Source organism: Trichoderma citrinoviride (genome assembly GCF_003025115.1).
Source record: "Trichoderma citrinoviride strain TUCIM 6016 unplaced genomic scaffold BBK36scaffold_22, whole genome shotgun sequence".
Lineage (NCBI taxonomy): Eukaryota > Fungi > Ascomycota > Sordariomycetes > Hypocreales > Hypocreaceae > Trichoderma > Trichoderma citrinoviride.
The window spans coordinates 120,329-142,020 of NW_020194730.1; the positions used below are offsets into that span (position 1 = coordinate 120,329).

A 21,692-nucleotide genomic window follows, 5' to 3' on the forward strand; every position below is an offset into this window, starting at 1 on the left:
CGGCGTTGCCTTGCCAGGCCAGGCCACGGACTGACTCAAAGGAGCTTCCAGGCGGACAAGACTCCGGTCGATCGGCATACCTAGTACTCGTGGGGAGCGCGAGGCGTCGACCTGTACTGATCAAGTAGAGTTTGATCGCTTCCCGGCCAACAAGCCTCCGTCCTTCAAGCCACGAGACCTTCACAACACAACCCTCGGGGAACCGGCCAGAACTCGACACACCAAGCCGACACACCACACTACTCGGACCAGCACTACCTATCTCAGACACAGCACCACACACACATTCCACCATTCCGTCCCAGCAGCGATCTGGCAATCCCTCCTCCTCTGTTCCTGCTACAGACCTGACCCCATCTTCCGTCAACGACAACCCACGCTCGAGCGGTGCTCTTGAGCGAGGAGGGAGTGTGCAATTGGCTGGCAAAAGCGCCTCGTCGCCATCCGTCTCGCCCGACACCTACGAGCTCGACGACTACAAAGAGATCGCCGAGCGCAACGCCATCCAAGACCGCCAACGCCAACGGCAGGAGAAGAGAGCGCTCAAGCGACAGTGGCTCGAGACACGGGACGAGATGAAGTTCTCTCACAGCATTCAGTTCAATGCTGTTCCGGACTGGAGCAGCCACTACATTGCGTACAGCAATCTCAAGAAACTGTGAGGCTCGCCGGTCTGGTCCGCGGAAAGGAGGTGTAGCTGTCAACTAACCTATCGTCGTCCCATTAGGATATATCAGCTTGAGAAGAGTGTGCACCAGGCACGGGGTGGCGATGGCGAATCGCGACCCCTGATATCGGCCGAGGAGCCAGAAGACGTCTTCACCAAAGCCCTCGGCATCGAGTTGGAAAAGATATGCTCCTTCTACTCGCTCAAGGAGGGCGAGCTGCTCGAAGAAGTCAGCCAACTCCTGCACGACGTCGGAGAGGGCCCATCGATGGAAACATCCACCACCTTGCGCCCAACGCAGTCCGAAACGCAGAGTGCCCACGCTCGAGCCACCAGTCTGCGCAGCCACGGCTCCGACGATGACGACAGCGCAACCGACGACGACGAGACCACGGGCCTCACAAAACGCAGAGGCAGCAAATATGGGGGGAGGAGACGGACTGCGTCTAGCATCCCGGACATGGCTGCGTCTTCAGAATTCGGGCGCTCCAGAAGGTACAGCACCACCATTGATGACTACGGCGACCAGTCTCTCCTCTTCGGCTCGACGCTGTACTCGTCCGGCATCATGCTCAAGAAGCGCATCATATCCCTCTATGTTCAGCTCTGCGAGCTCAAGTCTTACGTGCAGCTGAACAAGACGGGCTTCAGCAAGGTGCTCAAGAAGTTTGACAAGATTCTTGACAAGGAGCTGCGGTCGTCCTACATCAGCACCTATGTCGATACCGCATATCCCTTCAAGCCAGAGACTAAGCAGCTGCTCGACGAGAATATTGCCAAGATGGAGGTTGCCTATGCCGAGATTGTCACCGCCGGCGATTTGGAGCTTGCCAAGAAGGATTTGCGTTCTCACCTCCGGGAGCACGTTGTTTGGGAACGCAACACCGTTTGGAGAGATCTCATCGGTATTGAGCGAAGAGCAGAGGCTGCCCGATTTGGCCAAACGCTGCTGGGACAGGACGCCGGCATCGTGCCAAAGAGATTGCAGGGCGATGACGAGATTGGGCCGGCAGAGACGCAGATCAAAACGCCCATTGGCAGAATCGTCCTGCCATCGTGGCTTTCCAACAGCTCTGTGCTCACCCTGTTCATCTCCGTGGCAGCTTTCCTCACCCTCCTGCTTGTTCCCATACTGCAGAACCCTGAGCAGCAGAACTGTCTGGCACTTCTCGTTTTCGTCAGTCTGATGTGGGCTACCGAGGTATGTCACGTTGAGCATGTCCGATTTCCATCCTCTTTACTCGCTAACTGTCCACGCAGACTATCCCCCTGTTTGTCACGTCTCTCTTTATCCCCTTCTTGGCTGTCGTCCTCAGAGTGGTCCGTGAGGAGGATCCAAGCAAGCCCCCGAAGCGCCTGACCTCAAAGGAAGCTACCTCGGCCATCTTCGCCTCCATGTGGTCGCCTGTCATCATGCTCCTCATCGGCGGCTTTACTCTGGCTGCTGCTCTATCCAAGTGCAAGATTGACAAGCGCCTTGCAACGCTCATTTTGAGCAAGGCTGGCACGCAGCCCAAAACGGTTCTGCTCGCAAACATGTTCGTCGCAGCCTTTGCGTCTATGCTCATCAGCAACGTTGCTGCCCCTGTCCTCTGTTTTTCCATCATCGAGGTATGTCTTTGATATCCTTGCGTCATGATCCCGGATTGTATGTTCTGACCTGCCATCGCAGCCCATGTTGCGGACTCTGCCAACGGACTCGAACATGTCCAAGGCTGTCATTATCGGGATCGCTCTCGCTTCCAACATTGGCGGTATGCTGTCGCCAATTGCGTCGCCGCAGAACGTCGTGGCCATGGGAATCATGCAGCCTGAACCGACATGGCTCCAGTGGTTCTTTATCGTCATCCCTGTTGGCATCGTCTCAATCATCCTGATCTGGCTCCTTTTGCTGATCACGTTCCAACCTGGCAAGGGGACGACTATTGCGCCTATTCGCCCCCTCAAGGAAAAGTTTACCGGCGTTCAGTGGTTTGTCACCATTGTTACCGTCATCACCATCGTTCTGTGGTGCACTAGCCATACCCTCGAGGCCGTGTTTGGAGACATGGGTGTCGTGGCCATCATCCCCATTGTTCTCTTCTTTGGTATCGGCATCTTGACCAAAGAGGACTTCAACAACTTTCCTTGGACCATCATCATCCTGGCCGCCGGTGGCTTGTCGCTCGGCAAGGCTGTCCGGTCTTCGGGCCTGCTCCATACCCTTGCCGAGGTTATTTCGCACAGGGTCGAGGGCATGAGCCTGTACGGTGTTCTCGTGGTGTTTTCCTCGCTGATTCTCGTCATTGCCACCTTCATCAGCCACACGGTCGCCGCCCTCATCTTCCTTCCGCTGGTGTACGATGTCGGCGTGGCCATGGAGCAGCCGCACCCTAACCTCCTGGTGATGGGCGGAGTTTTGATGTGCAGTGCCGCCATGGGTCTGCCTACCAGTGGTTTCCCCAATATGAGTAAGTCCCCGCCACCATTCCCCTCTCCCATGCAGAGCATTTGCTAAAATGGCATAGCCGCAATCATGAAGGAGGACGCCACGGGTCAACGGTACTTGAGTGTGAAGCACTTTATAAGCCGTGGTGTGCCCAGCAGTTTGATCACACTGGTGGTTGTCGTGACTCTCGGCTATGGCATCATGGAAGTTGCCGGCTTGGACTAGTTGTCAGTTTAGTCGAGACGAAGCTGTTTGTTTGGCGGGCGAAGAGAGTATACATGTATAGAGTCAGATGTAGGTCAGGTTTGCAAGGCATATGGGTCAGGCGGGTTATACGGAGTATGTGATGTGGAATTGTTCTTAAGATTTGAGAATATAGATGGTGCTTGATGTTACTGTTGACTGAAATTGCGTGTATCATTGCTTAAATCTAGGTATCGAACAACGTCTCTGTCTTAAACTGGTTTGCCCCCGGAATCTAGCACATACGACCATAGGTAGTGGAAAACTCGGGGTCCCGTCCGCTCCCCCATAGATAAGCCACTAACCGGCAGATTAGTAGTTGGGTGGGTGACCACCAGCGAACACCGGCTGTTGTATGTTTTTGTTTCTCTTTTTGCTCCTTCATACTCGTGATGTGTTGAGGTTCTTATAGTTGTCTGTGAAGGCTGGTGTTGTTTTCGGTTGTGTTGGGCGCAGTCAGATCTAACAGTACTGTTTAGAGATGTATGCACTGTGTCGCAAACTGCCTAACGTTGTTGCACTAGGGCCGCAACGCTACGGCATTGACGTCGTTGGGATAAGAGATAGCGGCACCTGACGTGGGATAGCTCTGGCACCTCCTTCAGGCAAGAATGGCACCTTGAATCTGGCACCTCGGCTTAAACCGTCCAAACCGCAATCCAGAAGTGAGAGAAGAAGAAGAGAAGAGGAAGAACCAAGGCTCTCAATCCCATCGCCAGCCATCTGATGCACGTCTTGAAAGGATAACCATCACCCTTCCCAGGAGCTGGCCATGCTCTCCGCCTTTACAGCTCGCCCCATCATAGAGCTCCGGCAGCGGGACAAGTCCAAGATCGAGACGATCCTCGCGTATGGTATGGATGCCCGGCTGCTCATTGATGCGCCCCCTCGCTCTCTGCGTCCTCTCTGACCGCGTCTCCAGGCGACCGCATCCTCGTCGGGCTCAACAACGGCGCCCTTCGGGTCTACCGCCTCAACGAGCTTCCCGCCAACGGCTCCCCGACGCCGCCTCCACACACCGCAAATGCAAATGCGGATGCGACTCCTCCGCAGAATGGCGACCACGCAGCCGCGGACGCGGTAGCCAAGCCGACGGATCTGCTGCGGGAGGTGGAACGCTTCTCGACGCGGGCGATTGAACAGCTGGCCATCATCAAGGAGGCCAACATCATCGTGTCGCTGTCCAACTACCACGTCTCTCTCCACGATCTGCAATCATACGACCTCATCGAGACCCTTTCGCGGACCAAGAATGCGTCCTGCTTCGCCATCACGTCCAACATCGTCAGAGACCCCGACACGGGCGTGCCCGAAATCATTAGCCGACTGGCCGTTGCCGTCAAGCGGAGGCTTCTGCTGTGGAGCTGGCATGAGAGCGAGCTCAGCAACGATGTCTCGGAAGTGGTGCTCTCCGAGTCGATTCGATCCATCACATGGGCGAGCGCGACAAAGCTTGTCTGCGGCATGAATGGAGGCTACGTCATCGTCGATGCCGTGACACAACACGTTGAGGATATTGTGAGCCCGGGTGCGGTGGGAGTGTCTGGCCAAGGCAGCCGCTTCGGAGCCATGAGCAGCGCGGGAATGGGGTACATGGGCCTAGGAAACTATGTACCCAAACCTCTGGCTGCCAAGCTGTCTGATGGAGAAATGCTTCTTGCAAAAGACATCAACACGTTGTTCGTCAACGATGAAGGCAAGGCGTTGGAGAGGAGACAGATCCCGTGGCAGTCTGCCCCTGACTCCATCGGGTACTCATATCCGTATATCGTTGCGCTGCAGCCTCCGTCCAAGGGCTCTCTTGAGGTCCGGAACCCCAAGACTCTGTCCCTGCTGCAGACAATTACGCTGCCTGGCGCCGCCCAGCTGCATTTCCCTCCGCCTACCGTCAGCCTAGCTCATGCAGGCAAAGGATTCCACATCTCTAGCGACCGCTGCGTGTGGAAAATGGAAGCCACAGACTATGACTCGCAAATTGAGGAGCTCATCGAGAAGGGCAAGTTTGATGAAGCCATTAGCATACTGGAGATGCTTGAGGATGCTCTCTTGAAAAACAAGGCAGAGACGCTCAGGGAGGTCAAGATGCTGAAGGCGGAAAGTTTGTTCAAGCAAAAGAAGTTTCGACAAGCAATGGATCTGATGAATGAGGACGATGTACATGCGCCGCCAGAACGGGTCCTCAGGATGTTTCCTCCTCTTATCGCAGGCGAACTATCCAGATGGGCCAACTATCAGGAACCCCAGGAGAATGCCGAAGCAAACACGAAAAAGACTAATGGAACGAGGTCAAGCAGTCCCGAAGCTGTCAGTGAACCTGTCGGGTCGCCCACCGCTGTAGGAGGGTTTGCCAAGTATTTCAAGGGAGCGCAAAGGAGGCCGCAAGCCGACGTCGCCTCCATCATCTCGAAGAAGGATGGAGAAAACGACGATTCAGACAACGCCAAGGAAGCGCCCGCATCAGAAGACAGACCGCTTTCGGGTAAAGAGCTCACAAAGGCCGTCCTGGAGCTGAATAGCTATCTCGCTGGCACCCGTGCCCGCCTCCAGCGTGTCATTGATCCAGTCACGGGCAAGTTGAAGCCACGAACAGACCAGCCTGGCTCGACAAAAGAGGCGGAAGACCGGATGCTGAAGCTGAGCATGGATGAATCTGACATCGAGCGCGAGCAAAAGCTTCGTGAGACTTTCCGGCTGGTCGATACAACTCTGTTCCGCGCCTACATGTTCTCACAGCCGTCGCTTGCGGGCTCTCTGTTCCGCATTCCCAACTTTTGCGACCCCGACGTCGTCAACGAGAAGCTGCTGGAACACAATCGTTATACGGAGCTGATTGACTTCTTCCACGGCAAGAAATTGCACAGGTCGGCACTCGACTTACTACACAAGTTCGGCGCCGCACCGAAGCCAAACGAGGCTGCCCCGGCCTTGCACGGTCCAGATCGCACCATACAGTATCTACAAAGCCTTCCTCCCTCCGAGATTGACCTCATCCTCGAGTACGCGGAATGGACGCTAAAGGCGAATCCGGAATACGCAATGGAGATATTCATAGGCGATACGGAGAACGCGGAGACCCTGCCGCGCGAAAAAGTCTTGCCGTATCTGCAGAAACTAGATGAGAAGCTGGAGAGGCAATACCTAGAGCACATTATCATGGAACTCGACGATACGACGGCAGATTTCCACAACCGGCTCGTCGAGCTCTATGTGTCGAGCCTGAGTAATAGCGAGAGGGGACATGATTGGGATGACCTGGAAGAGAGATTTGTCAGGTTCCTGCGAGAATCACGACAGGTCTACAGTCTCACGAAGGCATTTGCGTTGATTCCCAAAGATGGTAAGGCGAACTATCATGTTTGGACAAGCGTCAGGGAGGCTAACCGCAGACAGATCCCGCCTTCTTCGAAGCGCAAGCTGTCGTCTTGAGCAACATGGGCCAACACAGGCAAGCTCTCGAGATATATGTGTTCAAGATGAAGGACTATGTCAAGGCTGAAGAGTACGTGTTTGAAACCTTCTGAACGAGGGCTGAAGACAGTAAAAGCTAACTCCCACTCAGCTATTGTAACCGTGTATACAGACAGCAAGCCCCATCCGCAAATACGGATGACTTGGATGACTCGGGCTCATCCGTATACCATACGCTACTTTCCCTCTATCTTCAACCTCCTCCGCCGCACAAGCCCAATCTGGAGCCGGCGCTGGATCTGCTATCCAAGCACGGCTCTCGCCTCCCCGCCACTTCGACACTCGGCCTGATCCCCAACGATCTTCCCGTGGGCTCTCTGGAGGCATATTTCCGCGGCAGGATAAGGGCCGCCAACAGCCTCGTCAACGAGTCCCGGATCGTGGCAGGGCTGCGCAAAGCAGAGGGCATATCCGTGGCCGCCGAGCTACAGCTCGGAGACGGCAAGCCTGGAGGGCAAGGCGGTAGGAACCGCCATGTCATTATTACAGACGAAAGGCATTGCGTCGTGTGCCACAAGAAGCTGGCCGGTGGAATGAGGATGGGCGGGAGCGTCATCGCCGTGCTGACGGACAATACAGTCGTCCACTATGGCTGTCTGAGCAGAGCGACGGGCTCCAAGGCGGATGGACTGAGGAAGCCCAGCTGGGGAAGAGGTTTCTAGACGCTCCCAAGTTGTCGCATAGCTTTTCCCATTCTTCTGTTCCATTCCTTTTCGTCTCCCCCATCTCTTTAGCTAGGTTGCCCTTTGTTCTTTCTTCTCTGGAGTCGTCTCTTTGGGGGTTGGCTTGTATCTGCTTCGTTTCGATGTGGCTATACCCTTCTTGTCCACATCTCAAGGGCGCGTAACTTAATCCTCCATAAAGCGTACGTTTGTGCGTCGCCGCATTTACCCGCGAAGAAGAAGCCTCTTCAAGTAATATGGAAGAATCCGTTTTGTGCTGTTAATCTTCTTCTCCTTGGACCTCCTCGCCGTAATTCTCCTCCTCCTTCTCGTCGTCCACGGGGTGCTTCAGGCCAGCAGCCTCCTCGCGCTTCTTGTCCTCTTTCATGCGCGCCGTGAGCTCCTGGTTGATCTTGTCCTGGGCCGAAGCGACCGAGGCCCGTAGCGCTGCGAGATATTTCGATTTCGAGGCCGCGTCGAGGGAAGCAGTCGGCGGCGGCGCGGGGATGGATTCGGCGATGGCGAAGGGGGCGTTTGTGGGGGAGGTGTAGGATGTTGTGAGGGTTGTTGTTTGGGGGGCCATTGTGAAGGGGAGGAGGTTGCTGTTTGTGGGTGAGATGATATGGGATGCAGGAGGAAGAGCAGTTGTTTTGTCTGTGATTGCGGCGTGGAGGGTGTAATTGGTGGTTTGGTGGGGTAGACGGCAACTTCGTGGAGGGGCAGGAAATCGAAATGATGAGAATTGAGATCACGTGGCTGGGACTGCGAGGGACTCATTACGCCTTGGAGTCGCCTTTTGACAACCTTGGAAGTTGACAGTGACTGAATTAATTGGACGCTGTATGATTGATGTTGAGAATCATTGCTATTTGCCACATTGAACAATACTGTACGTGACCACGGTTGGTGGGGAGTCAGTCCCATCAGACACGGTACCGCCTGGATTGATACGCGATGCGGCTCCTCTACAGAACCATGGGAGACTAGGTCAATCAGCCAGCAGGTGTGGCAGAACACCAGACAATGGCTTGGACTTCATCTACAGGTATACAGGCCAGAGGTGGAAGTTTCAAACGTCCCACGAGGAAATACACATCATTGTGCCAGGTGAGTCATCCATCCGATCGCTGGCAGTAGGACGTCATATGGACAGGCCCGGCCGAACGCCAAGGTGGATGAGATGGAACAACTTCGTCACAAGGAATCAGAGGCCAAATTAATCACGAGCAGCTGGGATCGGTCCCAGGGGGCACAGCATGGCAGCAGTGACCATAAACGTGGAGTATCTAGGTGTCTCGACAGAGAATGCAAACCCGTTAGTAGTATTCTTGCAACGTCCAATGAGCTGGGGGGATTCTCTGCATAGCTATCCATACCTGAGGAGAAAAAAAGGTGAAGCATCGCCCTCAACAGAATGATCGGAATTGTGTGATTCCTCTTGCCGAAGCAAGACGAACGCTGCATATCGCACTCAAGTTTGCGCAACAAGCTTCGCAACGACTTCCCAGAGGCCACCGGGAACAAAAGAAGAAACCACGAGAGTCCCTTCTTCTCCCGGGCCTGAAGATTTCTGATGTCTGTTGCAGACGTCGGTGTGACGCCAGGCCATCACAGGCGGACCCGAACAATCACGGCGCATTCGAAGAACACGGCGTGAAAGTCGAGCACAGGAAGGCAAACACACGAGGTGTCCCCTTCCTGCTTTGAAGCTTTCTCCGAATTTCCCACATGCGAAAGAGTTCCCCAAAAGGGTCGAGAAAGGCCCGCTTGCGCAGGGGCTTTCTCCGTTTGTAGCATGGAAACGCAGCGTTGAAGAGGGCGATGCTTGGGGGGAGGGAAAGGGAAGCAAAGCTGAGCGCGCGAGAACTTTTTTATACCCTCTTTTTTTGCTTGGAGCTTCAGCCGGCGCTAGGAGGAGTGTGAGCCCCACGTGCAGCAGCAGCAGCCGCCAGAGAGCCTCAACGACGGGGGGGAGGTACTTGTGCGGGCAGCGGCTGTTGGAGCGCAAGCGAGGTATTACTTCTGTTTCAAGCGGAGATTAATTGATATGAGGACGGCAAGCCAACAGTGATAGGTATGGAAGCTAGACAAATTACCCTTGAATACACTATAGTATTCCGCTTCTCCTCCATCTTTCCGGGCGCCTGTGTATCTATGCTCTGGACGCTGTAGATTCGATTGACTGGAAGACAGGCGGCGATCCGTGCGGCAAAGGGCAGTTGAGTTCAATGCGATAGGACGCCTCATGCATCGTCATCCCGCTAGCGGCAGCACTGGGCGCAACACCACCTCACGCCTCCAACCATCCATCAGCACCATTGAGCCTCTGATTGCAATAGCAGGCAGGCGATCTGTTCTCCTCTCAAGCACTTCATCCTCTTCAACTTCTCGACCTCCTCCTCTTGCGCTACGCCGCCGTCGTCTTCCGTCTCTCAAGCCTCCATCCAATACCCCATCGACGCCTAGTAGGGCAATTTACCCGCGGGGTCTGGCGGCGATCTCGAGCCTGTCGAGCCGACGCCCGCATCGCCTCGCCTCGCCTCGACGTCCGCGGCACAAGTCAAGATGTAACAGAAGCCTCTCGGTCCCGCAAAGATGCAACCTACAACCTCGTCCTCGGGCCGGTCCCAGGGCCGCCCTCCGGGGAGCTTCTCGCCCTTGCCTGGCCTGCCGCGGTCGTCTAGCGACCTCAACCAGGCGCCGGGCTCGTCTCGACCACCTCCCCTGCGCATCGCCCAGCAGTAGCGAGGAGAGCTCGCCCGCCAATGCCATCCCCAAAGCGCGCCAGCCCAGCGTCAACACCCCCTCCACGCCGATATATCAGCAGCTGGCCGCCAGCCATGCCAGCTTGAACAGCCCCAGCGCCCAGCAGTCCTATCCTCGCCCGGCCGCTCCCCGAACCGCAGCCCAGGGCTCGTCGTCGTCGCCCGTCCTCAAGACCCATTCCCGGAAGCACGCCGCCACCCAGGGCATGTTTGAGCCCACTCTGCCCTCGACAAGCACATCCAACCTGTCGCAGGTCGGCATGGGCCCCAACAACCAGGCTTCGGGCTCTGCAACTGCGGGCTTGTCGGCTAGCCAGATCGCCGCGCAGGCCGCTGTCATGTCCCACCAGAATACCCTCCAGTCGCGCCAGCGGTCCCAGACGGCTCCGGAAACCGAGAACACTCGAAGGGGCAGCGGCGGCAAAGGCCCTATAAGCCCTCCTACTCTGAGCCTGACGGAGGCGAGCGCGCCCAGGGAGTCCGCCTTCAGTGCTCAAGGAGGAGCGCATCAGGACAGGCTGGGGGCTGCCTCGCAGTCTTCGGCTGCTGCTACGGCCGCGGCCAATGTTGTGTTTCCTCGCTCTGGAGGCAATTCCCCTCGAGACCCGTCCGTATCTCCACAGCCGCTTCCGTTCCCAACTCTGCCCACCACGGCCTCTACCCACACCGTTTCAGAAAAGGTTCTGTCAAAGTCAGAAAAGGCAAAAGCAAAGCTATTCTCGCGGCCGTCCAAGATCAGTGCCAAGGACACCAAGGAAAAGGCACTACCCAGCCCCGGTAAGATTGGGTCGGCCTTGTCGGCTCTCCAACGAAGCAACTTCAGCTCGACGAGCCTCGTCGATCCCAATGGCCAGTCGTTTTATAATCTCAACAACTCCTCGTCCGCTACCATCCGAGCAAGCGAGGTGACTGGGGAGGAAAAGACCAAGGAGAAGGAGAAGAAGCACCACTTTCTTTCGAGGCAGAAACAGAAGCTCAAGGACGAATACCACTTGCCTCTGTCGTCGGCCGCCAGCAACTCAAGACCCAGCGACCCCAATGCACCCAGCAGTCTTTATAACTTCAGCGTCCCGGCCAGCCCCGGTCCTACCACGTCTACCTTTGCCAAGGCCAAGAAGGACAAGAAGAATGCCGAGAGATCGGACAGCCGGATGGACAGTGAATCTGTCCCTGGAGATTGGCCAGGGAGTAGCAGCCTGCCGTCCACGTCACATCAGTCAAGCAGCCTATTCGAGCCAATAGATGGCGGCAAGTCGGCGGCAGTGGGCTTGTCCATGGACGACGCCTGGCATTATCTTAAGCCAAAGCTCCTTGTCATCTTCCAGGGTGAGGATCTCCGTATCCCGGTTGAAGACATCAACCGGATCGTCAGCCTACATATACAATCGTGCGTCCACAAAAGGTCACCGAACAAAATGCTAGAGGACCTCAGGGAGCTTTTGTCCACGGGCTTCGCCACAATGGACAAGACGCTACGGAAGACGCCAGAGGAGCGCTTCATGCCGACTCTCGTCGAGCTGTGGCTCTTCACCTTTACCTCCATCCTGCCGTACATGCAAGCGGCATTACTACCCCTTGACTTGGAGGTCTCTGGTTGTGGAACCATCATGACGGCCGAGCAAGCTCGCGACTTTTGGGGCGGCGTTGTTACCGCTCCCTCCCCATCACCATCGGCAGGGCAACCAGCTCAGGTCCTGCCTGCTTCTGCCGTTCTCGATGTGAGACGGCTAGTCTTGACGGCGTATCGTGACGCCGTCATCCTACCGCGATACGACACACTCAAGACAATATTCTCTCGCCTGTCACTGGAATTTCTTCCGTCCGCGTTTGCCAACATGGCACTCGCTTCTCCGCCTCTGGAACCCAGTCTCTCCGCGTCGCCTCCCGAGTCCTTCTTTTCCATGGCCCGTCCAGGCACGGCCATGTCGCTCGACCCGTCAGTGGGATCGTTCAACTCCACGAGCACCACCCTCCTGGGTGACGGCTCTGCTGGCAGCCGTAGTCGGGCTGTGAGCAACGTCAGCCTCGGCAGCCGGAACAGCGACGGAGTCATCCGCCCCTTTACGCCGTCGGGGATGCAGGCCCTCAGCAGCGTCCGTGAGCAGAACGTCGAGGACTCGAAGCAGGTGGCTGACATGGTAGGTCGGATGCTCCAGTGCATGAGCGTGCTCTCGAGCATCGGCGGCGTAGGAGGCGATGTCGACGACGAGGGCAACAGGAAGATGGTTGAGCTGTGCAAAATGCTCAAGCTGAACTGGCTGGGCAGGGGCCGGACGGGGCGCAACAGGATGGGCATTGTGGGGGGTAGAGTTCGGAGGGATGAGATTCGCGAAGAGGTGAGGGTGGTTTAGCCCTTTCCTCCCCTTTGGCTGTCTTTTTTGTGAAATTTTGATTTTTTTTTTTTTTTTTTTGCGGATCTGGCGTTTCTTCTTGAAGAGGAGAGGATATTGAGTATCGTTTTTTGTCGAGCCGAGGTGAGGCTTTCCTGGAGTATGGGGATATGGCGTTTTTCTTGGTGAGGGTAGTATACGAGTACTGCCGTCTGGGAGCAATTTGACTCGACATGTACTGGAGAATAGGCGACACAAGCACTTGTTAGGGATAAGAAGTTGCACTTGAGGCAAAGAATCGGTCACGATGCCGTGTATGTTTGATGTACGCGTCTTCTTGAATTGACTCTTTGTCTTTGCTTCATTATCATGCCGCATCTACGCAGAACACACACGCCTGGCTTCCACCACCACTTCACAAATGACCACCCAGTCACATCAAGAATATTTCACGAAGAAGGTATTTGTCTTCTTTCCATCTTCTACAATTTCGTTTCATCTCGTCGTGACAAATATCCAATGCCATATTCTTCAAATATACCCTATAGGGTAGCCTCTTACGAACAACAGACCCGAACGTTTCCAAGGACCTGGAGCTGATTATTGCAAGCAAGTCTCAAGCTACGCCGCAAATGGCTTAAAGCACCGCGTCCAATCTCGCAACAAGGGTCCAAAGAGACGGGGAAAAAAAAGATGAAATGAAAAGAACGATAAGAGTAGAAAATCCAGGCACCAGGAGCTCCACTAAAAAGTTCCAGATTACGATAATCTGCATCATTACGAAATTTCGAGAAGCAAAGAGAATTGGCACGCCAAAGAGACACGAAGAACATTGAGGCAGCATGTGAGAGGGAATTGCATCTATTTTCATGATATGGATAGGCTATCAAGAAAGTATAATTCTACGAGGAGCAGGTGTGCTCAGAAAGTCCTAGTCAATCTTTGCAGAGTTAGCTTGCTGTTCAGCTGAGAAACGGAAGACCCAAGCCAACAACGGGGAAGAGACAACAAAAAGAAAACAAGACATGTGTGTTTGATCAGACATCCAAGGAAGTATTAACCCTCATCTGTTCCAGAAAAGGCTCAACGGAACTCGAGTGGAAACTGCGAATGTATGGAAAATTTCATCATAGAAAAACACATGTCGAAAAAGACTTGGTGCAAAAACCAAAACGCAAATAGAGACTCACCATATGAATATCGACGAATAAGCTTTCGTGGACTGTAGGGCTGGTTAGTCGAGGAAAGAAGTTGTGTAGCACGCGAGACAAGATCTAGAAAAGTCTGGGGCCATGGTTAGCACAGCCGGTCAAGCACAGAAAACAGATTCTGCAATGAGAAGGAGAGAAATGTGTAGGTCAGACAAAGTATACTGGCAAGTAACAGACCCTGAGGATCCGAGTAGTCAAAACTTCTTCATGGTCGATTCGGTTGGGAAAAGAAGACGATTTTAAAGTGTCATCATGAAAAGGGGAAACCACACAAAGGTGATTTGTGTTGTGGGAAGAGGCACGCAAAAGTGAAAAGACTTACCAAAAGCCAAAACCGGCGGATGCAAACCAAGCCTCAAGCTTCCCTGACAACCGCGTTGCCTTTTCCCATCCAACAGCGAAGAGTAAAATCAAAACCAGCGGGAGCCGAATCACACTCTCGAGTTCAACTCGCCGTCGTCGAGGAAAAGGCAGCCGAGTTTGTCAGGGTTGCAGCAAAAGTTTGCTGGCGGAAGGTTTGGAAGGTTTGAAGGAAAAGTTCCGTCGGGAGCTCGAAGTTATTCAAAAACAGTGCTAGCAAAAATTTTCCTGCGCAGACTGCACTGTACAGCCTTCACGTGACTCTTCTGCCCGCTTAAGGCGTTAGCGGCGGCAGCCGAGAAATGGCGCCTCGGGATGTGCATTTGGAACCGGAAATCTGCTAAGGCTGAAAGCAGCGGTACCTACGACATACCTACGACACAGGTGACGCGGGCTGTGTTCGGCATGGAGACTTGATGTAGTTCTGCCACAGGAACTAGAGTAGAAGATCAAGAATACATATAATTCAAGATCGAGATGCGCTGCACTCATCATGATCTGTGATTAGGTAGATCTGCCACCTGTGACGGTTCCCCAGCCGCAAATGTCTCAAGCCTTGTTACCACGGCTGTCAGATTGGTGGGAGAGACACGATTCGATTTGGGGGTCCGCAATGGATTGCCAGGTACCACGGACTCCCGTCCGCCTCTCGGGGATGCGTGTAGGAGATGCTACCGACCTGCGTACAGGCATATACCGATGCTAGCGGTGCAGCTAGCGCCGTACGGCCCCGGTAGAGAGATGGCAGATACAAGTACGCATGAGCATGTCAAACCGGACCCAGCCACCAATTTTGGGGGTCTTGGGCATGGTGGGAATGGTCGAAAGGCTGAGGCGCGTCTGAGGTCTGCCGTGGACTGACAGAGTGCGAGAAGAGCCGATGGAAAGTCATACCAAGCAAGAAGACGTCTTTTCTGACATCGGGTGCACCTTGGGCAGCTGGAGGATGGATCCGTGACAGCAGAGCGAACCGCTCAACAAATATTCCAAACTTTGCAATGCAGGTTAGCGTGTCTGGCACCAGCCCTGAAGTTTGAAGCTCCCATATAAATACTGCCGATTGCCCGCCATCCATCCTCGTCTGGCGGTTATACTTTGCTTGCTTGCCATCCTCTCTGCCTGAAATAGGTACATGCTAGTAGTACCGATTGTGCTGGAGGGGTCCTCTTCTAACTTTCTTCTCAATTTTTCTCTCACACTTTTTTATTCATTTGTCGCTTCTTCTCTTTCTCTCGCTCATCTTTGCTGCCACTGAGCAAAGAAGCGCTACAATACTGCTACACACTCTCAAGCCTCTCTCTCTCGCTGACCCTTTGATTGCCATCGTCAGAAGCGGGGCTTTGGCACGGGTTAGTTGCATAATCCCCACCGGCGGTCCCCTGGAGCCTCTCTCTTCTCTCCCCTGGTCACCCACTCACGTACCCACGCAGAAGCTGGAAAGATCCAACGCCGTCTCGCTCCCGCAGGCATTATCGACGCCTTGCCTGCACTGCGACGTCTCTCGTCTCGCCAGACGGCCTGGGACCTGACACAACATTCTGTCTGTCTCTGCCATCTCCCTTCGCAGCTCGTTTCTTGGTGCCTCATCCTCGCTGTGGGGGACAGTGCTGGAGAGTCGCGCTGCAGACTATTGGGCACACCTCGCCTGGCGGACAAGGGCAAGGGAAGAAAAAAAGGACAGCAGCCAAACAGGCCCGTCGCCGGTTGGGTCGGTTGCCGCCATCATCCACTACGACCTGGTAGGCTGAAGCTGGCTCTCTGCAGATTCCCGTTGAAATCGGTCGGGGAGATATTTTCCACTCCTCGCGCCCTGCAACCGCGTCCCATCGTCCCATCGTCCAGCCTCTTCCCTCTCGCTCCTCTCTGCCCATTACCCTCATCTGCCGTCCCCAAACACAAGCCACTTCTCCTTTGGGCTTGTCTCTCCCCTGCGTGCTGCCCACTCAGCCGCCAGACCTGTTTATTTGTCACCCCCGTCAGTCGCAGCTGTCCTTGAGTCGGGCTGGTGTGGTATCACGGATCGCACCACCAGCTCTACCCATCGGACCGCATTAACTGCTGCCGATGCATCGTCGCCACTGCACGCCTCGTCGCTTCTTCTCACCATAGATTCATCTCCATTTCCCGGCCACGCATTTGCGCCCTCGATCCGATTTCCCTTTCCCTGCCAGTTTTTGGGCGCCTTTGACCAAAGGTGCAGCCGTCTCCACCGCCTGCTACCCCGTAATCCACGCTTTCCCGCTGCCGCGACGCGAATTCACGAGAGGAACAAGAGGGCGGACACGACGACGACAAGACACGGCAGGACCTGCAACCGACAGCACAAGGCGTCAGGTGGACTACTCGCTATTTACCGACGGCGGTCGCAACATTTCCCCAGCCCCTCTCGCGTGCGCATGCGATAGCGTCCGTAGGCGCTTGTCGATATCCACGCTGTGGATAGCCGACCTCGACGAGAGATGATGGCTGCGAGTAGTATGGGCCCCAACTTCGCGGGGCACCCTGCCATGGGACATCCCGGAGTCGCAGGACATCCCATGGGGGCCCCCGGAATGCCTCCCAACGCCGGCCAGCAAGGCGCGCCCGGCGGTATGCCTCACCAGTTCGCTGGCGGCCACATCGCCGTCTCCGGCCCGGGAGGCCAGGTCAATCCGGCCATGATGGGCGGCATGCCGCCTGGTGCCAGCCCTGGCCCTCACGCGATGCACCAGCTCACTCCCGCGCAACAGCAGATGTTTCAGCAACAGCAGCAGCAACAGCAGCAGCAGCAGCATCTGCAACAGTGTGAGTGCCCCAGGGTGACAACGAGGCTCGAAAGGGACTGCGTGTGCTAACGTGTGGAACATCGTTGTTAGTCAATATGAACAACCCGAGCGCAATGGCCGCCATTCGCCAGCAGCAGCTACTGCAGCAGCAGCAGCAGCAACAGCGGCAAGCCATGTTCGCCCAGCAGTTCCAAGGCATGGGCGCCGGAGTCAACGGTTTACCCATGGGCATGCAGCTGAGCCAGCTGAGCCCCCAGCAGATTCAGCACCTGAGACAGCGGACCGCCATGGGCCATGTTGCCGTGAGTTATCCTCGTGCATGCGAAGTTCGCAGTAATGAAAGGAGCAAGACGCTTACTCACACTCTTCTCTCACCAGGGCCATAACCCGCAGGCGATCATGGCCCAACAGCTGGCCCTCCAGCAACACGCGGCCCAGCAGCAAGCAGCCCAGCAAGCGCAGCAGCAGGCGGCGGCGCAACAGGCGGCGCAACAGCAGGCGGCGCATAACCAGCAGATGGCTGCCGGCCATAACCAGGCGCAGCACATGGCAATGAACGCGCAGCCCATGGGCATGCAGCAGCAGAACCCCATGGCCGCGGCGGCTCAGCCGCAGATGGGCGCCCAGCAGCAACAGAACCAGCAGCCCCCAGGACAGCCTCAACCGCAGCAGCAGCAGCAGCAGCAGCCTGGGCCCCAGTCACAGCAAGCGCCGCAGCAGACCTCTCAGGGAGGCACACCTGCTGCCTCGGGCCAGCAGACACCGTCCCAGACTCCGGCCCCGACACCCGCCCACGCGAACCAGATGCCACCTGGACAGCCCCAACCCCAGCAAGCGCAGCCTCCGAACCAGGCCCAGATAGCCGCCCAGCAGCTGATGGCGTCTTCCATAATGCAGCAGCAGCAGATAAGAGAAGGGATGAAGACTCGGTGCCTCTTGAAGCTGATGCAGTTTGGGGAACGCCTTAGCGGCTATCCTGTATGGTTTTCCTCGTCACTGTGATGCATGAAGCGGATTTGGTTTGCTGACACAAGTTCTGTAGGGCGCTAAGAACAAAGACGATCTGTCATATTGGAATAGATTTGTAGCCCAATTCTTCTCACCTAGCGGCGTGTTCCGACATTCATTACACGTCAGCGATTCTGAAGACACGCCGGACAAGCAGTACGACATTTCGTACCCGGCAATTGCTCGCTACTTCCACACGCATTTCTGCAGTGGTGTCAAGAGCATACAGCTCATCCTGGATAGCGGAAGCAGTGACAAGCATATGCCAGGAGACTGCTACTGCATCGAAAACCCGAGGGCCAGCTTCGTCTACTGGTTTGAGACGGGGTCACATGTATGTCACATCCTCTATCTGATATGTCCCAACAACGCTGCGTACTTCGTTTGCTAACCTTGTCTTGCTTCCAGCTCGTGGCCACGGGTACACTACGGGCGCAGTTCGATGCCGAACAAAAGATTGAACTGTTCGAGTTCCTCACGACGAGACAAGAGGAATACGTTTCTCGGAAACGGGTGATTGAAGCTGCCAAGCCAGCACACGAATGGATCAAGGAGTGGCGCAGCGTGAACACGATGGATGGCAAGCAGTCGCCAGAAATGTCGAAGAAGGGCAAAGCCCGACAGCTCAAGTCTCCTCAGAAAGAGCCGCCAGGAGTTCTGGTTGATCTACCAGACTCTGCAGTGAACAGCAAGGGCGTCACGGAGGCGGTGCATCAGTTCCTCGAGGTATGTTGATGCGGTGTCTCAGATGACTTGTGGCAGAAGGAGGACAGCAAGAGCTAACCGTTGCTGCAGATTGTGGAAGTTATGGGCCAGATGAACCCGTTGTTCGGATTCTACCACTCCAACCCTGGCCTTAGCCCCTATGCCGCGCTCGAACAATACGTAGCCACGCAAATCAACAACAACCCACAGCCGATGATGAATGGGCAAAACATGGTCCAAGGGCCCAGGACGCCCAGCTTCGGGCAGTTCCAGATGGGGGCGAGCCCTGCTGCGGCGCACATGAATCTGCCGGGGTCGCCTCACATCGGCAGCCCTGCGCCGGGCCAAGCCCCGGGGATGCAGCTCCAGCCTAGCCAGCAAGGGACGAGTTCAAGCGGGCCGAGCGCAAACACATCGCCGGCTTCCAACAAGCGCCGACGTCCGTCCACTGTCAAGGTCGAAGACGATTCGGCCACAGCAGGCGCTGCCCAGGTCAACGGCATCCAGAACAGGGGCAAGCCCCAAACACCTCGAATGGCCAAGCGGTTGAAGGGCAACCCAGCGTGAGGCGCATCTTCTTACTAGCTCGATCCACGTTATTGGACGTCTGCTCTATCCGGCCTACGATTTATGCTGTGCCATCTCCAGCACGGCAAACCACGCCTTTTTTTTCATGTCCCTAGGTATTCATGATGGAGCATGGTGGCGTCTCTTGTTTTAATTTGCCCTTTCAGGCTCTCTTCCAATTTCTTTTCTAACCCCGTTTTGATTTGGACTTGCTTTATTGGCCTTGGACAAGTTTGGAAAAAGCTTTGATTTTACAAAAGAGAAACCGGGACAGTACGCCAGCCAGTTCTCTGGCGGCGTGCGTGTCCGTGGTAGCCGTTTGGAAACCCCGTGCTTTCCGCACGTCCTTGCGTCGGTGGATTGATACCCTGCGGTGGGAGAGTGTACTTGTCGGCAACGAACAAGACCCGAGGGAGCAGCTGGGCATGCTGAGTGGGAAGCATCGTCCTGTCACAAACACGGCATCCGAGGGGCCTCAGTCCTCTTCCATTCTTTCTCCCACCCTTGTTTCTGCTCTCTACATGACGATATATACGGAGTAGACGCCATGGGATGAGGCGTTTTGGGTCTTGCAATCGTTGCGCGACAGATTTAGCGAAGGAAATATTAGAGATGTGTTGGGCGCTGACGGGCGGGGAGAGAAAAGGAGGGATAGGTTTTTATAATTTGGGTAACGGAGTTACTCGTGTACGATAAACCTTTTTTTGTTTTGTTTTTAATCTTGCAAGACTCGATCTGGTCGTTTTGCTTTCACATGCCTTCCTTGACACTTTTGTCCTGTTCCACGGTCCACTTTGCTTCTTGTTCATTCCATATATAGTCGTACGTCTCTAGGGTTTCTCTGCGGCCAAAAAACGACTTCCATGCAATTCGTGCCTCCATATGCGAGCTTGCTATCACCTGAGTTGACTTTTGCTCGACGGCTAGCCAAGGCCCCTTTATCTTTTCCTAAATCTCCTTGTCAAAGAGGAGACACCCCCCAAAATATCTGGTTTGGAACATATTGATCTGGCTCATTCTCGTCCCTATACAACGCGATATCACGAACGTACAACGTATCTCTTGTGCGCTTTTGCGTCCCCCGTGCCCCCCTCATGGGATCATACTTGTGGTAGTGTACGCAGCGTACAAGTATATATGTAAAGTCTAACATTTCCCCCCTCTTGAGGCGTGTTATCATGGAGTGACGGGCTTCCACTCACCCCTGAATGATGAAGAGATGGCTTCAACTAGTATAGTTCGTCTTCCCAGGTTTCCATCTGACGGGGAGGATCTTTTCAACACAAACTAATTCTCTGATTTACCTGCCATTTCAAATTTCATCACCGGAACCTCCTTCTCGCTACCTCTTCACCTCACGCACCAAACCTCCACAACTTGCCTAACTTGAATCCTCCACAACAACGACGGCAACGCCAACAACACTCCCCAGCAATCTCAATCTCAAAGCCACTTCTCACGCCGAAGCACCACCATCCCCACCACCATCCCCATCCCCGTTCCCATCCCCGTCACCGTCCCCAGCAACACCCATATCAACACCAACAACAACCTCATTCCCCCCCTCCTCCATCACCCCCCTCAAACCCCCCTCCCAAACCCCCTCATCAACATCCGCCCCCAAAACCCTCACCACATCCCCCGGAGTCACCAGCCCCTCCGCCCCCTTCTCGACCCTCAACCCGCACAACCCCCCTTCCCTCGCTCTACTTCCCTGCGGCATCACATACACCTTCACTCTGGAAGCATCAATCCGTCCGCCCGCATGCCGAATCGCAATCCCGTGGTGCTGTTTCGCAAATCTCGCCAGCGCGGCCAGTAGTCCGTCTCTGCTGGGCAGCTCGTCTCGAGACCACGACGTGTCCGTGAGGGCATATCTACCGTCCGGGTGTCCGTAAAAGACAATCCGCATGTTGAGTCTTCTTTCCCCCGACGACGATGAGGACGAGACCGCTCCCGTCGGCGCTCCCGGCGGCAAAGCCGATGCTGTAGCCAACGGCAGCGATGGAGGCAACGCCACGGGCACGGCAAAGATGGGAGGAGGAGAGACCAAAATCATCGTCGTAAGGGGCACGACGGGCTGGACAAGTTGATGTTGTGGATTCTGTATCGTCAGGACCGGCGGCGATGGAACGGCCATCACCGGATGCTGAAAGACGTGATACTGTGGTGGTTGGAGCTTCTGGGCCGTAAAGCCGGGGACGAAGCCGTAAAATGACATTGTGAGTCCTACGTCAGCGAGGAGAAAGTAGATCACGTCAAGGCGTGTCCCCCTACCAAGGATCAGGATGGAGAGGGAGGTCATATGCAAGCCATTAAGTCGTGCGCAACGCTCAATGATTGTCCTCTACTGCGCAAGCAATTCTTGACAGTGATCATGGCAACGTGGACCGTCTGCCGAGTTTGGGAAGAAGCTGACTGTGAATCACATATGCAAACACTTTACGCAAACACCGCCATGAGTTCTCAAATAAGAGGTAGAGTTCCGAGAACTTCACGTAGATAGGTGTAAC

At 55.3% G+C, this 21,692-nt stretch overlaps 5 protein-coding genes across 5 annotated transcripts; 3 read left to right on the forward strand and 2 right to left on the reverse strand.

Moving 5' to 3' along the window:
- Positions 1 to 575: 575 nt before the first annotated feature.
- BBK36DRAFT_1190363 (SPX-domain-containing protein) lies at positions 576 to 7,468 on the forward strand (the record flags this gene model as incomplete). Its single annotated transcript, XM_024896664.1, has 11 exons — positions 576 to 658; positions 728 to 1,868; positions 1,928 to 2,278; positions 2,340 to 3,117; positions 3,153 to 3,208; positions 4,102 to 4,192; positions 4,261 to 6,558; positions 6,598 to 6,610; positions 6,641 to 6,675; positions 6,729 to 6,837; positions 6,898 to 7,468. The coding sequence occupies 11 exons, from the start codon at positions 576 to 578 to the stop codon at positions 7,466 to 7,468; spliced, it is 5,526 nt and encodes a 1,841-aa protein (XP_024745109.1).
- A 280-nt stretch (positions 7,469 to 7,748) lies between these two features.
- Positions 7,749 to 8,051, reverse strand: BBK36DRAFT_1163635 (hypothetical protein; the record flags this gene model as incomplete). Its single annotated transcript, XM_024894554.1, has 1 exon — positions 7,749 to 8,051. One exon carries the CDS (start codon positions 8,049 to 8,051, stop codon positions 7,749 to 7,751), a length of 303 nt encoding a protein of 100 aa, XP_024745110.1.
- Positions 8,052 to 10,000: 1,949 nt separating this feature from the next.
- BBK36DRAFT_1136724 (HbrB-like protein) lies at positions 10,001 to 12,841 on the forward strand. The gene is made up of 11 exons (XM_024893081.1): positions 10,001 to 10,176; positions 10,208 to 11,635; positions 11,666 to 11,826; positions 11,857 to 11,987; positions 12,018 to 12,141; positions 12,175 to 12,281; positions 12,315 to 12,466; positions 12,500 to 12,537; positions 12,568 to 12,584; positions 12,644 to 12,690; positions 12,823 to 12,841. The coding sequence occupies exons 1-9, from the start codon at positions 10,064 to 10,066 to the stop codon at positions 12,582 to 12,584; spliced, it is 2,271 nt and encodes a 756-aa protein (XP_024745111.1). The 5' UTR covers positions 10,001 to 10,063; the 3' UTR covers positions 12,644 to 12,690; positions 12,823 to 12,841.
- Positions 12,842 to 16,686: 3,845 nt separating this feature from the next.
- Positions 16,687 to 19,179, forward strand: BBK36DRAFT_1163637 (hypothetical protein; the record flags this gene model as incomplete). Its single annotated transcript, XM_024894555.1, has 6 exons — positions 16,687 to 16,918; positions 16,990 to 17,201; positions 17,278 to 17,877; positions 17,942 to 18,241; positions 18,316 to 18,633; positions 18,703 to 19,179. The coding sequence occupies 6 exons, from the start codon at positions 16,687 to 16,689 to the stop codon at positions 19,177 to 19,179; spliced, it is 2,139 nt and encodes a 712-aa protein (XP_024745112.1).
- A 1,456-nt stretch (positions 19,180 to 20,635) lies between these two features.
- BBK36DRAFT_1163638 (hypothetical protein) lies at positions 20,636 to 21,400 on the reverse strand (the record flags this gene model as incomplete). The annotated part of the gene is made up of 1 exon (XM_024894556.1): positions 20,636 to 21,400. The coding sequence occupies one exon, from the start codon at positions 21,398 to 21,400 to the stop codon at positions 20,636 to 20,638; it is 765 nt and encodes a 254-aa protein (XP_024745113.1).
- Positions 21,401 to 21,692: the final 292 nt, after the last annotated feature.